This window comes from Anomaloglossus baeobatrachus, chromosome 1, assembly GCF_048569485.1.
Source record: "Anomaloglossus baeobatrachus isolate aAnoBae1 chromosome 1, aAnoBae1.hap1, whole genome shotgun sequence".
Classification (NCBI taxonomy): domain Eukaryota; kingdom Metazoa; phylum Chordata; class Amphibia; order Anura; family Aromobatidae; genus Anomaloglossus; species Anomaloglossus baeobatrachus.
The window spans coordinates 647,020,860-647,042,185 of record NC_134353.1 but is presented as its reverse complement, the minus strand read 5'-3'; the positions used below and the strand labels follow the sequence as shown (position 1 = coordinate 647,042,185).

Genomic DNA, 21,326 nt, shown 5'->3' with positions numbered 1-21,326 from the left:
CCCCAGGCCTCCATGTACAGTATCATGCAGCCTCCCCACCCCAGGCCTCCATGTACAGTATCATGCAGCCTCCCCACCCCAGGCCTCCATGTACAGTATCATGCAGCCTCCCCACCCCAGGCCTCCATGTACAGTATCATGCAGCCTCCCCACCCCAGGCCTCCATGTACAGTATCATGCAGCCTCCCCACCCCAGGCCTCCATGTACAGTATCATGCAGCCTCCCCACCCCTCCATGTACAGTATCATGCAGCCTCCCCACTCCAGGCCTCCATGTACAGTATCATGCAGCCTCCCCACTCCAGGCCTCTGACCACCGTGTACTCACTTATATATATATAAAAAAAAAACAAGTACTCACCGCTCTCCTCCTTCCACTGCTGCTCTGTCCTGACGTCTCCTTGTTCCACTGCTGCTGTACTCCCTGCTCTCCTCCTTCCACTGCTGCTCGTCCTCCCCTCTCCTCATTCTCCCGGTGCTGCGGTCGGCGTCCTACCTCCCTGCGCTCTGTGCACTCAGCACAGCAGTCGCACAGGAGTGACGTCACCGCACAGGCACAGGGGGAGAATGATGATGCAGAGCAGCGTCGGCCGCTCTATGCTTCATTATTACTGTGCGCGGTGACGGGGGAGGGGGGCCCCGGTGCCGCCGCTGACATCGGGCAGGAGGGCCCGGTGTCGGGGGTGGCAGCGGGTCATATAGTGGGCGCGTGCACTGTGACAGATCAGCGCAGCTTCTCTCTCACTGAGAGGAGCTGGCTGCTGATCTGCCGGGTCCCCGCGGGCCCCAAACCACCCGGGTCCGGTCGCGATGGCGACCGCTGCGACCGCGGTAGTTACGCCCCTGGATACATGGATAGTTAGATAGATAGATGAATAGATAGATGAATAGATAGATAGAGAGATAGATATAGATACATGGATAGATAGATAGATAGATGAATAGATAGATAGATAGAGGGATAGATATAGATAGATAGATAGATAGATAGATAGAGGGATAGATAGATATAGATAGATAGATAGAGGGATAGATAGATATAGATAGATAGATAGAGGGATAGATAGATATAGATAGATAGATGGATAGATAGATAGATAGATAGATAGATAGATAGATAGATAGATACAGGGATAGAAAAATAATATTGACAGATAAATGATAGAGCGATAGAGTGATATCAGGATGGATAAACAGATAAATGAAGATGGATAGATAATAAAAAAAAGTGATAAATAACATTTTAAATATATATATATCTATATATATGTATCTAAATATATATACAAAATTTTTTTTACATTTAACAGCGCCTAACCGCAGTAATACCAAGCTTCCCCCTCAGTGAACACACGAGGGCAGTACCGAGCGCCGCCAAGATCTCACCCCCGTCCACAGCCGCTCCTCTCCTTACGTAACCCGCCTCTATGGATATCTTGATTGCAAAGACTTCTTTGCAATAGAGTGAAAAACAGTTTAAAAATGCTTATGAAAAAATGTCTCCAGTTTAGTTCAGGGGCGGCCATTTTACCATGGTCATCCTTGCGTTGATAGATATCAGGTAAATCCTTTTCAGCGACTCCATAGAGACGGAGCCCTATAAGTATCCTGCAGCTCTTGTGTTAACAACCTGCAGATGGCGGTATATGTACGACTGTCCAGCTCACCTGTGGAAAGCTAGAGCACGGCTCTGTGGTCGCAGCTATGAGGGTGCTGATCGGTGAGCCGGCAGGGCGCGGGGGCACAGGCTGCACTGGTGTCAGGGTACATTATGGTCCTGTGCTGCTGATATGGGCAGTGCAGCTTCTGTAACACACACTTTTACACCAGGTCGTTCTGTCTGTTGTAACGCATATCTGTCTGTTTATATCGCTGTCCATTTATCACTATTACTGTATCTGACAGTGTAAGACCTGTTGTACCAAAATGTGTTAGTACAGACCTACATGTATATTAGTGCTGCCTGCAGTGTCTGGATCGCCATATACTTGGATTAGCAGTGTAGTTGTGCACTCTGACCTCTGTATTACTGGTCACTCCTTTTTTATAATATTAGTATAGTAATATTTACCTTTTTTTTAATGTTTCCATTACAGTGGTTGTCTGGTATACATCCACAAGCCTGCAGTCACTCCTCCATGTATCACTCCTCTGTGACTGCAGACTTGTGTATACTCACATCACATACACTGAGGATTCTGCGGTGTCAGAGCTGGGAATGGCGGTCTCCAGGCCATGAGTATGTGATATACAGACCCCCAGCCAAAATCTGAAGAGAAGGGTGCGGCCTCTGGAATTACTCTTGCATTGGGTGAGGCCGCATCCATCTGGCCGGGAATATACATATCACATACTTGTGGCTGCCATTCCTGGCTTTGATAACAGAATTCTGTGTGTGATGTGAGGGGTCCCAAGTCTGCAGTCACATAGAGCGACACATAATAATAATTATATAATATAATATTATTATTAATTCTCAGTGTGTGATGTGAGGAGTCCCAAGTCTGCAGTCACATAGAGCGACACATAATGGGGCACAGTCACTGCAGACTTGTGGATTTAGATTTCACACCCCTTTTAAAGGAGTTGTTCTAAATACAGGGGGTTGGGGGTTGCACACTGAAGCTCCTGTATTTTCCTCTAGGTGCAGTAATGATACAAAATGTGTAGGCATCTTGGATATCACATGGAGCCATAGTTCAGATGTTTGTAGAGTAATGATGTTCTAGTTTCCTACATCACTGAGTGTCAGTCAATCGTGGTTAAGATCTCTGCTTGCTGTCATTCGGTAGGAACCATCATTGTTTATTTCCATTGGGTAAAAATCTGTCCTGGTGACTTAGTGCTCACCCCGGTGCTTGGCAGAGCTCACATCTTGTGTTGGTGACATCAGAGGCTCCTTTGGGGCATCAAAGGCTCTGAAATCCGGGATTCAGGTGTATTCAACTATGAGACCATCGACTATAATAAAGACAGTGATTTTGTGCTCTGGCCTCTGTTGTGATAACTTTTAGCTTTTTGAGGGAGGCACAAAAATGCAGATGCCATCCCGTGTGTGTGTGTGTGTGTGTTGTGTTTTTTAAAAAAAAAAAAAAAGACGTACCGTGTTTGAAAGAGGTCAGACACCGCAAGAGGTGACTGCTTCATTAGTCAGAGGCCCCGACTGAAGATCAGCCTAGATGCTGTTTTCCAGGGTTTCAGATGGCTGCCCCATTCCAGTCACTGATAGACCCAGCCTTACAACTCCGCTCCAGACAGTTCCTATTCCATTACAGCAATCAGAGATTTTGAAAGCCGTGTGCAATTAATATACAAAGTACACTGGAGAGTTTTAAACACTTCTATTCACAGTGAATACCTTTGTTTGCTGACACTGGAATATATAGTCAAGTGACAGAACCACACAGCTCACGGTCTAAAGTTTCTGCTGCCTTTGTATTTGTTCCGGCTGCCTGCATTGATCGACAGGTAATAATTACTTTCCTCTCTTCTAGGCGGAGGCAGTGGGTTTATTGGTCAGTCCTTTTCCCAGTTGCTTAAAAGTAGAGGTCATCAAGTCACTATAATTTCCCGCCAGCCAGGAAAGCAGAAGATTACATGGGTAAGACAAACCTCCAAATGTCTCTTTACTTTACAAAGCAATTAGCTATGGCTTAAAAATCATAGGCAGTGGTTAACTGGCGTCGTACAGAGCAATTAGCAGGGAATGTATCGCTCTTTCTCCATGATCGTAAATTATCAAAGTTAATGATGGCGATCACAGGTCAGGCTCCTGACAGTCAGCTATCGGCTCATTTATGAGAATCTAGAGGAGAGGATAATCGCACTGGGCTGGAGTCACACGTGAGTGACTCGCATCATACTGCCCGGACCGGCTGCCGGCTCTGCTGATAGGAGCGCGTTAGTGCCATAGAAATACATGAAACTCACACGACCAGATCAGGAGAGCCGGCGGCCAGTCTGACCAGACCAATGTGAGCCTTGCCTCCCCACCCCCGGTCTTATACTCATCTTGTATTCATGCTGCCCTGGTCTGTTGGCAGTTTGTAACCTTCCACTTTTCTCCAGATCACTCTTCAATATAAGCCTATGAGAGCCTCATTTTGGCTCTCATAGACTTGCATTGAGGGCTTGTGATGTAAATGTTGAGTTTTGGCCAGTCAGAAGTTGCAGTCACAAGATGGGACCAGAGCAGTGTTGGTAAAAGGTGGATATGCCGGTAGGGTCTGTTATAAGATTAGGTACAGGGACCTTAGAATTAAAGTCCCACTCCACTCATTTTTTTTTCTTCTTTTTTTTTTTTTTTTGGGGGGGCTCTTATAGGCAGATGTCTCCAAGAAGGGTTTACCACCATGTGATGCAGTTGTGAATCTTGCCGGAGAGAATGTACTGAACCCACTGAAGAGGTGAGACATGTAACAAGATACCGATCCGACTGCATGATTAATTTCTCCAAAACCTATTTTAAATGGATGCCAATTACTGTGAATGGTGCACATCTAAACAGTCATGACAGTACTGACATAAAAAATTCCCAATTAAACCTGTACACTTTGGCCTCAGCATTGCTGAGCCGCTTAGAAAAGTTATCCATAGTGCCAGACTGCAAGTACTCTAAAAGCGGTTTTGTGGTGGTGTTTTTTTTTTTTTTTTTTTTTGTTTTGTTTTGAAGACTGCCAAGCTGTCAAGTCCTAAAAGCCATGCAATGCTCCTCTGAAAAATTTAAAATATGCGCAATCTCTTTAGAGAGGAAGAAAACTTGAACTATAGCACCACCTATTCAGGGTTCCAATCCTAAAAGTCGCTATCAACCATTGAACTAGCCTTGCCATGTGACTTAGGATAAAAAGCCAAACCAGACACTATTTCTAGTTATCTGTTTTAGGGCTCATGCGCACTTACCTGCTGAATTTTCTGCAGTGATTTGACAGCAAATGTGCGCTTTAGATCGCTCCAGAAACACTGCATAATAGATGCAGTGTTTCAGCAGAATAAATCCCGATTTTCATGCGCTCTGGATGCTGCACCACCATATACAGTGGGAGCTGCTTCTAAAGCGCAGGGAATAATTGACATGCTGCTTTTTAGAACGCACGGATTTGGGTCAAAACTTTAGCACCCAAATCGCTGCGTTCCACAAAGCAATGTGCGCACGTGTCATGCGCACGTCTCATGCACAATCTACATTGTGCAGGGGATGCATGCATTTACGCTGCAGTGCAATGCGCAGAGTAAATGCATGCAATTGCACAACATGCGTACGAGCCCTTAGGCGGAGTACCCCTCATCAGCACAAACAAAATGTCTGATTTGCCTGGAAGAGAGGTCTATATAAGGGTTAATATATGGTTGTGGAGAGTTCCAAACTTGCATAAGATGTTTCCCTTGCTATGTTCCTCTGGGAAATTGAATTTTCTTTTTCGCTCCTAATTGGGAGACCCAGACAGTGGGTGTATAGCTACTGCCTCTGGAGGCCGCACAAAGAACTACACTTAAAAGTGTAAGGCCCCTCCCCTTCTGGCTATACACCCTCCCGTAGGAGTACAGATTCCTCAGTTTTAGCTTTGTGCGCAAGGAGGTCAGACACGCACGCATAGCTCCATTGTTCTTAGTCAGCAGCAGCTGCTGACTATGTCGGATGGAAGAAAAGAGGGTCTATACAGACTCCCAGCATGCTCCCTTCTCACCCCACTTATGTCGGAGGTGTTTGTAAGGTTGAGGTACCCATTGCGGGTACGGCGGCAGGAGCCCACATGCTGATTCCTTCCCCATCCCTTTTTACAGGGCTCTGGGTGAAGTGGGATTTACCGGTCTCCAGGCACAGAGACCGTGCTCCATCTACAGCCCCTGGAGAAGATGCTGGATGGAGCGGAGTACATCAGGGACATGGCCCTGCTTCCTCAAGGTACTCTGTGTCCCCGTGTATCTGGCGCTCACACCGCAGCATGCTGGGTGTTGTAGTGCGCCGGGGGACATCAGCGCTGCGGCGCCTGTGCCATGGCCTCATTCAGCTTTGCTGAAGCAGGCACATTTATGGAAATAGTCCGCGCCGGCCGCTGGGACTGCGGCGCGGCTGGCACTTGTAGTGCGCCGGGGACTTCAGCGCGGCCTGCGCTTTTACGGCGGCCGCGCTGATAACTACAGTCCCCGGCTTTTGCGGCCTGCTTCCTTTCGTTCCCGCCCCCAGACCTGCCAGTCAGGGGAGGGGCGGGACGCTGCCCACGCTAGAACTCGGTCGCGCCGGCCGCTTGAACAGCGGCGCGGCTGGCACTTGCGGTGCGCCGGGGACTTCAGCGCGGCCCGCGCTTTTACGGCGGCCGCGCTGATAACTCGAGTCCCCGGCTTTTGCGGCCTGCGTTCGTTCGTTCCCGCCCACAGACCTGCCAGTCAGGAGAGGGGCGGGACGCTGGCCAGTGCATCAGCGCTGAGGGCTGGAGTCGTTTTTACATACTCCAGCCCTCACAGTCAGCACAGAGGGGACACTGTTCCCGCACTTTTGTTTGGGAACTCCCACGGACCGCCCCTCTCCACAGAAGCCTGCAGCCATTCTTGCTGACACGCTGAGCTGCAGAGGGGAGCCGGGGAGACCCAGACAAGGCATTCTGCAGCCTCTTACCCGCTGTTCAGCGGGCGGTAAGCAGCCCAGTGGGCTCACCCCCTCTTGTGCTCGTAGTATCCTTAGTATTTTGTGGCTACAAATACTTGGTATTGCATAGCGCTGGTCGCCCTTTGGCTATAGACTCTCTCACATGCAGAGAGCCAGCAGCATGTCGCCCGTAAAACGCAAGGGTGCCAAGGCACAGACATTGTATGCTTCCTGCACCGCATGTGGGACTTTTCTACCGGCAGGCTCCACGGACCCCCATTGTGTGCAGTGCTCGGCCCCTGCGGCGCTTGCACAGTCGGGACCTCTGCTGGACGTGTCCCAGGGTGTACCACCTGTGAATGCTGTCCAGGTGACAGGGACTGAGTTTGCAGCTTTTGCTGACAGAATGTCTCTCACTATGTCACAAATTCTTGACACATTGCGAGCTAGGCCTGTACTTCAGACCACGGACACTGTGCATGTATTGCCCCCTGGTCCCCCTCAGCTCCTAGCTCCGGGACGGGCATCTACACCTCAGGGTGAAGAGTGTCCAAAAGTGGATCCTCCAATTTCCAGGCTTGCAGCCAGATCCTTGGTTGCTGTTGAAGATGGAGCGGCACTTAAAGATGCCACTGACAGGCAGATGGAGCTCTGGCTGAAATCCATCTATGAAGCGATTGGAGCGTCATTAGCGCCTTCTTTTGCGGCCGTATGGGCACTCCAAGCTATCACGGCCGGGCTTGCGCGAGTCGACTCAGTCACACGTGCATTTGCCCCGCAGGTAGCACCATTGACCTCGCAAATGGCGGCATTCGCGTCGTACGCGATTAATGCTGTTCTTGACGCTACAAGCCGCACGGCAGTGGCGTCAGCCAACTCAGTTGTTTTGCGTAGGGCTCTGTGGTTGAGACATTGGAAAGCAGATTCTCATTCCAAGAAGTGCTTAACCAATTTGCCTTTTTCTCGTGACCGATTGTTTGGAGAGCGTTTGGATGAAATCATCAAACACTCCAAGGGTAAGGACTCTTCCTTACCGCAACACAGACAAAACAAGCCCCAACAGAGGAGGGGTCAGTCTGGTTATCGGTCCTTTCGAGGACAGGGCAGGTCCCAATTCGCCTCGTCAAAAAAGACTCAAAAGGACCAGAGACGTTCAAATTCTTGGAGGTCTCAGTCACGCCCAAAAAGACCAGCCGGAGGAACCGTTGCCAAAACGACGTCCTCCTGACTTGCGGTCTCCGATGCCCACACCCGCGGTCGGTGGGAGGCTGTCCCACTTTGGCGACATTTGGCTAGCAAATGTCAAAGACCGTTGGGTGAGAGATATTCTATCTCACGGGTACAGGATAGAGTTCGGTTCTCGTCCGCCAACTCGTTTCTTCAGAACTTCTCCACCACCAGACCGAGCCGATGCTCTGTTGCAGGCGGTGGCCGCTCTAAAGGCGGAAGGAGTGGTGACCTCCGTCCCTCTTCAGGAACAGGGTCACGGTTTTTACTCCAATCTGTTTGTGGTCCCAAAAAAGGACGGATCGTATCGTCCCGTCCTGGATCTGAAGTTGCTCAACAGACACGTAAAAGTCAGGAGGTTCCGGATGGAATCCCTACGCTCCGTCATAGCCTCAATGTCTCAGGGAGATTTTCTAGCATCAATAGACATCAAAGATGCGTATCTCCACGTGCCGATTGCACCAGAGCATCAGCGTTTCCTACGCTTCGTCATACACGACGAGCACCTACAGTTCGTAGCGTTACCCTTCGGTCTGGCAACAGCCCCCCGGGTCTTCACCAAAGTCATGGCAGCAGTAGTAGCTGTTCTGCACTCGCAGGGTCACTCGGTCATCCCGTACCTAGACGACCTGCTTATAAAGGCATCCTCTCAAGAAGCATGCCAACACAGTCTGAAGGTGGCGCTAGACACTCTCCAGACTTTCGGGTGGATTATCAACTTTCCAAAGTCTCATCTAACCCCGACCCAATCTCTGACTTATCTTGGCATGGAGTTTCATACTCTATCAGCGATAGTGAGGCTTCCACTGGACAAGCAGTGCTCGCTACGGACTGGAGTGCAATCTCTTCTTCAGAGCCAGTCGCATTCACTGAGGCGCCTCATGCATTTCCTAGGAAAGATGGTAGCAGCAATGGAGGCAGTCCCGTTCGCGCAGTTTCATCTGCGCCCTCTCCAATGGGACATTCTGCGCCAATGGGATGGGAATTCGACGTCCCTCGACAGGACTGTCTCCCTCTCTCAGACTGCCAAGGACTCTCTACGTTGGTGGCTTCTCCCCAACTCATTGTCACAGGGAAAGTCGTTCCTTCCCCCGTCCTGGGCAGTGGTCACGACAGATGCGAGCCTATCAGGGTGGGGAGCGGTGTTTCTCCACCACAGGGCTCAGGGGACGTGGACTCAGGAAGAGTCCACCTTGCAGATCAATGTTCTGGAAATCAGAGCAATCTATCTTGCCCTGCGTGCCTTCCAACAATGGCTGGAAGGCAAGCAGATTCGGATTCAGTCGGACAATTCCACGGCGGTGGCGTACATCAACCACCAAGGGGGAACACGCAGTCGCCAAGCTTTTCAAGAAGTCCAGCGGATTTTGACGTGGGTGGAAAGCAGAGCGTCCACCATATCTGCAGTTCACATCCCAGGCGTGGAAAACTGGGAAGCAGACTTTCTCAGTCGCCAGGGCATGGACGCAGGAGAATGGTCCCTTCACCCGGACGTGTTTCAACAGATCTGTTGCCGCTGGGGGTCGCCGGACGTCGATCTGATGGCGTCACGGCACAACAACAAGGTCCCAGTTTTCATGGCACGGTCTCACGATCACCGAGCGCTGGCGGCAGACGCGTTGGTTCAGGATTGGTCGCAATTCCGACTCCCCTATGTGTTCCCACCTCTAGCATTGTTACCCAGAGTTCTCCGGAAAATCAAGTCCGACTGCCAGCGAGCCATACTCGTCGCTCCAAATTGGCCAAGAAGGTCGTGGTACCCGGATCTGTGGCATCTCACGGTAGGCCAACCGTGGGCACTACCAGACCGTCCAGATCTGCTGTCTCAAGGGCCGTTTTTCCATCTGAATTCTGCGGCCCTGAACCTGACTGTGTGGCCATTGAGTCCTGGATCCTAGCGGCCTCAGGTTTATCTCAGGGAGTTGTTGCCACAATGAGACAGGCTAGAAAACCATCCTCAGCTAAGATCTATCACAGGACGTGGAAGATATTCTTAGCGTGGTGCTTGGCTCAAGGGTTTTCTCCCTGGCCATTTGCATTGCCAATTTTTCTTTCCTTCCTGCAATCTGGGTTGGAAAAAGGTTTGTCCCTTAGCTCGCTTAAGGGTCAAGTCTCCGCGTTATCCGTATTCTTTCAGAAGCGCTTGGCACAGCTTTCTAAAGTACGCACGTTTCTCCAAGGAGTTTGTCATATCGTTCCTCCTTACAGACGGCCATTGGAACCCTGGGATCTGAACAAGGTTCTCCTTGCTCTTCAAAAGCCGCCTTTCGAGCCTTTGAAAGAGGTTCCCCTTTCTCGGCTTTCACAAAAGGTAGTTTTTCTTGTAGCGGTCACGTCTCTTCGAAGAGTGTCCGAGCTGGCGGCGTTATCTTGCAAATCTCCCTTCCTGGTATTTCACCAAGACAAGGTAGTACTGCGTCCAATTCCAGAGTTTTCTCCCAAGGTGGTTTCTTCCTTTCATCTCAATCAGGATATCACTTTGCCATCTTTGTGTCCGCATCCAGTTCACCAATTTGAAAAGGGTTTACATCTGTTGGACCTGGTGAGAGCACTCAGGATTTACATTTCTCGCACGGCGCCTCTACGCCGTTCGGATGCGCTCTTTGTCCTAGTCGCTGGTCAGCATAAGGGATCGCAAGCTTCCAAATCCACCCTGGCGCGGTGGATCAAGGAACCAATTCTTCACACATACCGTTCTGCTGGGCTTCAGATTCCATCTGGACTGAAGGCCCATTCTACCAGAGCTGTTGGTGCGTCCTGGGCGTTGAGGCATCAGGCTACGGCTCAGCAAGTGTGCCAGGCGGCTACCTGGTCGAGTCTGCACACGTTTACCAAACACTATCAAGTGCATACCTACGCTTCGGCAGACGCCAGCCTAGGTAGACAGGTCCTCCAGGCGGCGGTGGCCCACCTGTAGGAAGAGGCTGTATGACAGCCCGTTCATGTGGTATCTTTTTACCCACCCAGGGACTGCTTTTGGACGTCCCACTGTCTGGGTCTCCCAATTAGGAGCGAAAAAGAAGGGAATTTTGTTTACTTACCGTAAATTCCTTTTCTTCTAGCTCCAATTGGGAGACCCAGCACCCGCCCTATCTGTTTTTAGGGTTTCGTTTTTTTCGGGTGCACATGTTGTTCACGTTGTTTCTTAAGTTCTCCGATCTAGTTATCGGATTGAATTTGTTTTTGAAACTGTTATTGGCTTTCCTCCTTCTTGCTTTGGTACTAAAACTGAGGAATCTGTACTCCTACGGGAGGGTGTATAGCCAGAAGGGGAGGGGCCTTACACTTTTAAGTGTAGTTCTTTGTGCGGCCTCCAGAGGCAGTAGCTATACACCCACTGTCTGGGTCTCCCAATTGGAGCTAGAAGAAAAGGAATTTACGGTAAGTAAACAAAATTCCCTTCGTCTATGGTAATACATTTTTGTCTTAAGTTTAAGGGATAACGTTTCTCCCTTTTGGGGAGTGCCGAGCCAGCATAGGAAGACTTATAAACCATGCAGTGATACTCTTTGAAGTTAAAGCGTAACCGTCATTTTAATTTTATCTCATAAATCAATAGTACACATGAAAATAAGCAACTTTATAATCTATCTCATCAGACAAATTTCCCCTCTCCCTGCCAGAATTGATCAGTCATTATCAAAATTCTCAATCCTGAATAACTGATTGGCGATGGCAGCTGTTCATCATGTGTTCTATTAATTTGTGAACTAAAAGTTAAAACAATGGTTACTCTTTAATCCCTTAACAACATAAGATGTATCCCGTACATTAGTTTCCAAGGTGGTCCTGATCAATGATCTATACAGTACGTCATGCCGATGGTGCAAGCACAGGAGCTGTGCCCGCAAGATTGCCGCGGACTTCAGCTTATGTGAAAGCAGCCGCGGTTCTCGCAGCCAGAAGCAGAATCCCCCCCCCCCCCCCCCCCCCCCCCTGTGCCGCCTCTGGCTGTTTAACCCCCTAAATGCTGTGATTTATAGCGATCGCAGGAGGCAGGGAGGGGAGTGTGGGCCCCTGTGATCACTCCCTGAGCACTTGGAAGATAAGCAATCATTGCCATGGCAACCTGAGGTGGCCAAGACTCACTGGGTCACCTAGCTATGGCAAGCCTCTGAGATCATGCCAAGCGCATAGTCTGAGAGGCTTATGACACTGACGGGTATAATTCATTGCAATGCAGGTGCATTGCAATAGATTATACCAGCAATCGGTGTATTAAAAGCTATTGTCCAGAGAGACTAAGAACAAAGGGTGTGGGGGGGGGGAGTTACATTGTAACCATATTTATTTAAAAAAAAACCCAAAAAACAAATGATACCAATAATACACATTTGGAATCATTGCGTTGAGAACAATTTAGTCTATAAAACTATAGCTCTAGTGAACCCCATAAAAAAAAAAACCGCAAAAAATTTTTTTTTTTTTTTTTTTTTTCTCTCATCATACAGCTAAACAAGTGGAATAAAATATAATTTAAAAAAATCTGTAACGCTGAAAACCTCATCCTATTCCATAAACAAGTCACCATACAGCTCCAATAATGGAGAAATTAAAAAAAACAAACTCTAGCTCTCAAAATACGGCAATGCAAAAACAATTTCTTTTTATAACATAGTCTTTTGGTTGTAATGCCAGCAATACATAAATACATATGTATGCATGCTGACTAGTGATGACACGTAATGCCCAAAGGGAAATTCACTGTAATGAGCCAGATCGAGTCACTCTGATCTCCTATCTGGCTTGTGGTATGGCAGTGTATCTTTTTAACATGCAACTGACAACAGTTCTGTTCACCTTTTGAAAAGACTAAAGCGGGCTTTACACGCTACGAGATCGCTACAGCGATCTCGTTGGGGTCACGGATTTTGTGACGCACATCCGACAACTGTAGTGATGCCAAATCGCTCATGGGTGTCACACGCAACGGCATCGTCGCAAAATCGCTCATCGGCGACATGGGGGTCCATTCTCAAATATCGTTACTGCAGCAGTAACGAGGTTGTTCCTCGTTCCTGCGGCAGCACACATCGCTCCGTGTGACACCGCAGGAACGAGGAACCTCTCCTTACCTGCCTCCAGGCCACAATGCGGAAGGAGGGAGGTGGGCGGGATGTTCGCCCGCTCATCTCCGCCCCTCCGCTTCTATTGGGCGGCGGTTCAGTGACTCTGCTGTGACGCTGAACGAACAGCCCCCCCCTTTAGAAAGGAGGCGGTTTGCCAGTCACAGCGACATCGCAGGGAAGGTAAGTAGTGTGACTGGTCCAGGCGATGTTGTGCGACACGGACAGATATTTGCCCGTGTCGCACAACTGATGGGGGCGGGTACCCACGCTAGCGATATCGGTACCGATATCGCAGTGTGTAAAGCGGCCTTTACACGGCTGAACAGAGGCCAAACTGAGTCTTGAGTAATTCTGCTTCCTCATTAGTGAATGGATCAGTCAGGGGGTTTCACCTGAGTCGCATATTTTGGAATTATAGATGGAAACCCCAATGTAAGCGCTCAACATAGGTCACAGTATAAATGTGAACTGATCCAAAATCTTCTGTACCCCAAATTGCCACCAATAGCATTTAACGCAACACACAAGTCCCAACTCGGGTCCCTCATCTGTGAATGGAAATGGAGGGCTTTCACATTACTGGTAGCACAAAGGCCCTGGAAAAGCACTATGGCTTCCCCCTCCCCCTCTCCAGAAGAAAACTAGCAAAATCTTTGCTCCCAAACACTCCCTTCCCTTCTGAGCCCACAATGTGCCTACACCACAGTTTACGTCTACATGTTTGGCTTTGTAGTAGTGAGGAGAGCCTGCTTAATTTGCGGGGTGAGGGGGTATCTCTCCAGGAGCTGGGCACAATGTACAGGCACTACAATGTACTGGGAATGACAAGGACTTATTTGCAATTCTTTAATTTTGCAGCATTCACGGTGTTTGACACCATGGGTGTGTTTCCAAAAAAACAATCATCACTGCACCTTCAGGCTATGTGTGCGTATTGCATGCAGTTACGCTGCGTTCTGCACCGCAGCGTAACTGCATGCGTCCTGCGTCCCCAGCATAATCTGACTGTGCATGAGACGTGCGCACGTGGCGTATTAGAACGCAGCGATTCGGCTGCTGCCCGAAGCGTGCGTTCTAAGAAGTGACATGTCACTACTTTCGTGCGCTTTGCATGCTGTCTATAGGGAGAGGCAGCATGCAGAGCGCACCAATTCTGCAGGCACCAGGCGCTTCAGAACGGAGCTTTTCAGCTGTGCTCTGAAGCAGACCTTTTGTGTGCGGTGCAGAGCGCACACGTGCGCACATAGCCTTAAATGAATTCCCAGAGGGGTGTAAAGTATTGTACAGTATTGCCTTGTACAGGAGAAATTTGTGTAACATATCTAGGGTTCAGACAACGTTGTTTTAGTGGTAAATAAACATAAATTTTTTTTTTCTTTTGTTTAAAGCAACATTTGAGTGTGGGGGGGAGGAAAAAAGGAACTATTCTTTCTTTACCGCCCAATGGTTTAAAATTCAGTGACACAGCTGTGGTTCCAATATGCTCAATGCAACTGCATGAGGTACAATGTCACGAAAAACTCTCAGGATCACTTGGATATGTCAGTGGTTCCAGAGTTTTCATATAACCTGTCAAAGTGAAGTGACGTGACACTGGTCAGAATTGAAAGAAGAAAATGGCTGGCTCAGGCAGGTGAATATAGGCACGGGTGAAGAGGTTAAATATGTAAATAGCTATTAATAATAATAATAATATTATTATTATTTTCCCCAGTAACACCACAACATAAGCAAAATGGGAACCAATATATGAGCACTTGCTGTTTTCACATCCTCATTTTCTATATTGAATATTCCTGTATAAGCTACCGAATCATTGTTGTGAGATTTAACCAGGGCTGGCTGTGAACCTGAAGTTTTAGTGGCCACCTTTTCAGGTTTTGTCACCGGCTGCAATCAAACTGCAGAAACTCCAGGCTCCAAATTGGTGAAAGATGCCACTGTATTGCATTGATCAATGATATTGCTTTAATGCATATATTCTAGTTAATGATAGGCGAGCGTGTTTAGCACTGCTTGGTACTCAACAGAGTGTTGCGGGAGCTCTGTGTCGTTTGTGAACGATCCAACACAAGAATTGTCTCCCTACAATGAATAGTGGGAGCTGCTTGCAGTTTCTGGCTCACTGGGAGTTAAGTGTGTGTGTGTCAAAAGAGAAAACAACCCATTCCACCCTCCCCCGGAAATGCTCTGTGGACTTAAGGGGGCTTTACACGGTAGCGATATCGCTAGCAATTTGTAGCGATGGCAAGCGTGTAAGTATCCGCCCCGTCGCGCATGCGATTGTTTGTGATCGCTGCCGTAGCGAACATTATCGCTACGGTAGCGTCACACGTACTTACCTGGTCGGCGTCGGCACTGTGACTGCCGAACAATCCCTCCTTCAAGGGGGAGGGACGTTCGGCATCACAGCGACGTCACCGCAACGTCACACAGCGGCCGGCCAATCAAAGTGGAGGGGCGGAGCTGAGCGTGATGTAAACATCCCGCCCACCTCTTCCTCCCGCATTGGGGCCGGCTGCAGGTAAGGAGACGTTCCTCGCTCATGCGGTGTCACACATAGCGATGTGTGCTGCCGCATGAGCGATGAATCACAGCGCTAAACAACCCTTACCGATTTTTGAGTTTGGGACAACCTCTCCATGGTGAACGATTTTCACCATTTTTGAGGTCGCCTAAGGTCGCTGGTAAGTATCACACGCTGCGATATTGTTAATGACGCCGGATGTGCGTCACTAACAACTTGACCCCGACGATCAAACATTAACGATATCGTAGCGTGTAAAGCCCCCTTTAGTCTAACTGCCCAATAATTGACTTCCGTTATAATTATTACTCGAGTCGAGCTCACTGGCACATCAAACCTGCTCAACTCGAGTAAAGAACACTTTAGTGCTCGCTCATCATTAATGCTAGCGTATGAGTTAAACAAAAGGCTATTCCCAATATGAGAATACCATTAGAACCTGCCCTGGACACTGTCAAACTACAGAGTTGGGTGCCACCGTCATGGGTGTCCCAGTGAAGAACAGCTGCTATTGGCTGAGACAGAGCTGTGGCATGTGATGAAGCTGCCCGGGTACCAGGGGTGGCTTGTACTGTCTGTACGTATCTAACCTAGTCTGTGAGTACACTCCATTCCCCCTCTGACTGGCATGTGCAGGTGTCCACCTTAGGGTTCGCGTACATCTACGTATAAATACTTACAGTGCAATCCAATAAATAAAAAATTAGATTGCTCTTTCACCTATGTTAATCAATGAGTCAGTGCTGATCTCTAAGCTTCCTCAGTTGTACTCCGGCTGAGGAAAAATATGCCGTACGCATATGGCAAAAAGTGGACAGCACACAGACCACAGCTGGCATATGGATAGTCTAACGCCCCCCCCCCCCCCCCCCTCCAAAAAAAAAATAATGGAAACTCCTAACTTTTTGGCATCATAATCTTTGAACGTGTTATAAACATGCAAACCGTGACGTATGTTCATGTTTTGTAGTTGATTATTTGTGTTGTGATATGTGTATGTAAATTAACTGTTTGCTTTGCAGAATTGTAAGAACATTGATGAGAACCTGATACCAATGGCAGACCTCTCTGATTTTGAAAGAGGCCAAATTTATTGGTGCTCGTATGGCAGGCGCTAGTGTAACAAAGTGCCCGAATGCTTGGCGTGTCAAGAGGTACTGTCTCCAAAGTAATGACTACGTTTGAAAGAGAAGGAAAAACGTCCGCAGGAAAGCACATCTCCGGCCGAAAGTCTAAGTTGACTGAGAGACCGTCGGACTCTAAAGCGAATTGTGAGAGCATCGCAAGACCACGGCTCTGAAAATCACTGAGCTCAATGAACACCTACAGAACCCAGTTTCCTCAAACTGTTCGTCGGGAGCCACACAAATCTGGATTCTATGGAAGAGCTGCAATTGGAAAACCGCTGCTCTCAATGACAAATGTGTCCAAGCGTTTAGAGTGGTGTAGAAATCTCCAGAATTGGTCCCTCAAGCACTGGATAGTGATATTGTTAGACGAATCATTGTTTACCCTTTTTCCAACCTCCGGCAGAGTATGTTTGGAGACAGCCGAAAGAAGCCTTCTCCCAACCGTAAAACATGGCGGAGGTTCTGTAATCTGGGGTGCTATTTCGTGTAGATCCGCTGGGCCAATGATATCCCTTCATGGCAGAATTGACAGCCGAGATTTAGGCATTTTGGGTGACCAAGTGCATCCCATGGTTCAAGCACTGTTCCTGGAGGGGGATGCCATCTTTCAAGATGATGATGCACCAATTCATACAGCTAGAATTGTTAAAGCATGGCACGAGGAACGTTTTAATGAAGTTGAGCATCTCATCTGGCCCCACAATCCCCGGACATCAACATTATTGAGCATTTATGATCAATTTTTTTAGAGATTAAAGTTAGACGTCGATTTCCACCACCATAAGAACTGGAAGGTGTTTTAACTGCAAAATGGGCTAAAATTCCTTTGGAAACAATTCACACCTTGTATGAATCCATACCTTGGAGAATTGAGGCTGTAATCGCCGCAAAAGTTAGACCTACACCATATTAAACTAACGTGTGTGTATTTTTTTTTTTCTTTTTCTTTTTTGTCCCTTTTGCTTTATAAGACAAGGACATTGCCATATGGTGTGTGTATTTTATAAATGGCTCATGTTGGTTTCTTGAATATAAATAACAATCGTTTGACTTTATTATAATATACTGAAAATCGTGGGGGTGGGGAGGGGGAGCTGTTGAATTTCTCGAGGAATAAAATTATTTTCTTCTGTGCCAGATGGACCAAACAGTTCAAACAGGAAGTTATTGGCAGCAGGATTGAAACTACGCGTATTATTACTCAAGCTATTGACAAGTCCCCGACCCCTCCACACACTTGGGTGGTGGTCACTGGAGTGGGTAAGATGAGGTGTTGGAACACTACAGACATGCTTCCACCTGAGAGTGATACTTACTACCTGTCTCTTTGCTCCTCCCTCAAGCATATTATCCACCCAGTCAAACCCAGAAGTATTCTGAAGATAGCCGTGGTGGCAATGCAGACTTTTTGTCCCGCCTCGTGAGAGACTGGGAGGGTGCAGCCGAGCTGCGTGGTTCTGAGGGCAAGCCTACCACCCAGCTGGTAAAAGTACGTACAGGTAAGAATTTTTTTTTTTTTTTTTTTCTTCTTTTGGGTCCTTGCTAGAAACTTGCATACAGTATATTGCATATACTCTGTAATATGTAGATAAGTTAGCTTGGCCCTTTTTAAAGATAATCTGTCAGTAGGATTTGTTTATCTAGCCCTTTCATAGGAAAGTCCAGCAATGCTTTTATATGGCCAGTTCATTCTTCCAGTACTTGGAAATCAGCATTTCAATTAATATGTAAGGTTACATTCCCATTGAGTTTTTGGTGTTCATAAAAAAAAATGATCTCATGCCCCCCCCCAAATCCTCAGCATGTTAATTTCTTTTGTGGGTATTCTGAGCTTTTTTTTTGCAGATTTGCCTTTAGATTTGCGTTAAATGCAGAAAATCCGTACCAAAAACAAAGCGGCATTATTTAAAGCCTGAGACTGCACAAAGAGACAAAAGTCGCAGCGTCCAACACATGGTGTAAAAAAAAAAAAAAAAAAAAGCACTCACACTTAATGAGAAAAACCCACAAGTAACCTAATTTAGGCTGTGCCCACATGTGCGTATTGCATGCAGTTACACTGCATTCTGCGTCCCCAGCACAATCTATGAATGTGCATATTCCATGCCCATGTTGCGTTTTAGAACGCAGCGATTTGCATGCTGCCAAATCGCTGCGTTCTAAAAGGCAACATGTCACTACTTTTGTGCGCTTTGCATGCTGTCTCCATTCTGTCTATAGGGAGAGGCGGCACCCAGAGCGCACAAATTCTGCAGTCACAATTCTGCGCTCTGAAGCAGACATGCAGTGACAAAACGCTGCGGTGCAGAGCGCACACACGTGGGCACATAGCCTTACATAATAGATGCAGAACTTCTGCACCATTTCTATAACAGAATCTCATCATGGTAAAGTAGCCTAAATAAAGCTGAAGAACTATAGTAGATCGGAAATCTGTCACTCCAGCTCTATTCCTTGCTCTGCACCCCCTTCTCCTGTTTTACTGGCTGCTTTTGCCTGAAGTCTCATAGCATAGAGCAGTCATGGCGAACCTTTTACAGGCCGAGTGCCCAAACTGTAGCCCTAAACCCAATTTTTTTTTTTTTTTTTTTTTCCGAAGTGCCAACCAATCCTATCATGTAAATAATTGATTGTAACCTTACCTTTGCCGTCTTTTCAGCAGGGGATCACGCTCATGCTTTACCACACATTGAAGTTGAGCCCCTGCCCTTTCCAGACACAGCAGTTGGATTGATCTTTCTGGAAACAAATTGCAGCATATTAGACAGATTTTAGCCTGGAATGCAATCAGATGTCACCCTGTAATCCACATCTACATTTTCAAAGTCTGAACATCTTGAAATCCCATAAAGACGTAAGAGTGGCTCCCCTCCCCTTCATTGTGTAGTTATGTCCCCCTTCCTCAGCCACTTCCTGGTAAACATGTCCCCCATCCTGATATATATTTCCTACATTCTGGTATATTTGTCCCCATCACGGCCCCATCCTGGTAAATGTCCTCCATCCTGGTAAATGTTACCCATTCTGGCATGTTCCCCCATGCTGGTAAATGTACCCCATCCTGACATATTGCCCATCCTTGTAAATGTTCCCCCATCATGGCATGTACCCCATTCCTGGTAAATGTCCTCCATCCTGGAAAATGTTCCCAATCCTGGTTAATTTACCCCCATCCAGGTAAATGTACCCCTTCCTGGTAAATGTACCCTATTGTGGCATGTTTCCTCCATCCTGGCATGCGCGTTTCCCCCATCCTGGCATGCGCGTTTCCCCCACCGCCACCCCACGCTGGCATGTGTGTGTTCCCCCACCCCATGCTGGTGCATCTTCACCCCCCACCCCAATCCCCACCTTGGCACAGCCGCACACGAGTTATATATTTAAAAAAAAAAAAAAAGCAACACAACTTACCTGCACACGCTCGCGCGCTGCTGGGTCCTCAGTTCCCACGCGGCCAGCAGACGGCGCCGCTCGCTGACACTCCTCTGTCTCCTAGGCAACACACCTGCAGCCTGGGGGGAGGAGGAGTGTCAGAGCGGAGGAGAAATGTCCCCTCCGCTCCAACACAGATTTGATCTGCCGGCGCGACTGCACTAGCAGATCAAAGCTGCAGGATCGGGCGACAGCACATGTGCCAGCAGAATGGGCTACGCGTGCCCCTGGAGGCACGCGTGCCATAGGTTCGCCATCACTGGCATAGAGGCTGTCATTAAGCAGGAGGCGGCAGCACTGGACAGACTAGAACTGGAGTGACAGGCTTCAAATCTACCATAGTCCTGAAGCCTCATTTGCATATCAGTTCAAACACTGGTTTCTCAGTAGTGGGAGAAAGGCCTGGCCATGTAAAGGTTTTGCTGGACTAATGTACATATTGTTTGGGAGAGGGGGAGTTAACATTCTGCTGACAGATGTTCTTTAACAAGTATCGGGCACAATAGTGTTGATGGTCTGGAGTTAGTAGACTGTGAACCACCTATAATGTGATCTTTATCTTTCTACTAGGTGTAGTTTTGGGCCAAAATGGTGGTCCGTTTCCTAAAATGCTGTTGCCCTTCCGGTTGTGCCTTGGGGGTATTTTTGGTTCTGGAAAGCAGCCATTTCCTTGGATTCATATTGAAGACCTCTGTAGACTCTTATGTCATACGATTGAAAAGGAAGGAAAAGTTGGCAGTATCCTGAATGCCGTGTCGCCCTCCGCAGTCACAGATACCAGTGCTGACTTCACAAGAGTCCTAAGCAAAGCATTGGGACGCCCTGCTTTCCTAGTCACGCCAGGATTTGCTGTACAGTTGCTGTTTGGGAGTGACAGAGCCCCAATGTTACTTGAGGGCCAGCGCGTAGTCCCACAAAGGACCCTGCAAAGTGGATTCACCTTTCTGTATCCAAACCTTAACGCTGCAGTTGATCAACTTTTGAGCTAAATATTGAAATAAAAAGAATTGAAAGTTAAAGAAGCAATCGTACATGGAGTACTTTTCATTGAGACTTCTTCTACATCAGATATGACAATGTAAATTATATTTATTAAAAATACATTATTAAATAATCTCTAGGCAGCACCAGTTGCGTAAATTGGTATAGAAAATATTGCTAGATACAAGTGATTTTGTATGATGAATGGATTAATCCTTGCTCACATAATTTCCAACATACAATGTGTAGCAAGTAATATTTCAATATGTACAGATGGCACAAAGATCTAAGATATGAGACCGAGCAGGAAGGAAGTCGCTTCATAAGTTGATTTGCTGCATTGGTGCTTTATATTGAAAACTTGTGACACAACG

General features: G+C 47.7%; 1 protein-coding gene across 1 annotated transcript; it reads left to right on the top strand.

The window, feature by feature from the left end:
- Nucleotides 1-1,582: 1,582 nt before the first annotated feature.
- On the top strand, nt 1,583-20,993 carry SDR39U1 (short chain dehydrogenase/reductase family 39U member 1). Its single transcript, XM_075319733.1, has 6 exons — nt 1,583-1,720; nt 3,495-3,601; nt 4,324-4,406; nt 17,678-17,799; nt 17,883-18,038; nt 20,542-20,993. Exons 1-6 carry the CDS (start codon nt 1,705-1,707, stop codon nt 20,958-20,960), a joined length of 903 nt encoding a protein of 300 aa, XP_075175848.1. The 5' UTR covers nt 1,583-1,704; the 3' UTR covers nt 20,961-20,993.
- Nucleotides 20,994-21,326: the final 333 nt, after the last annotated feature.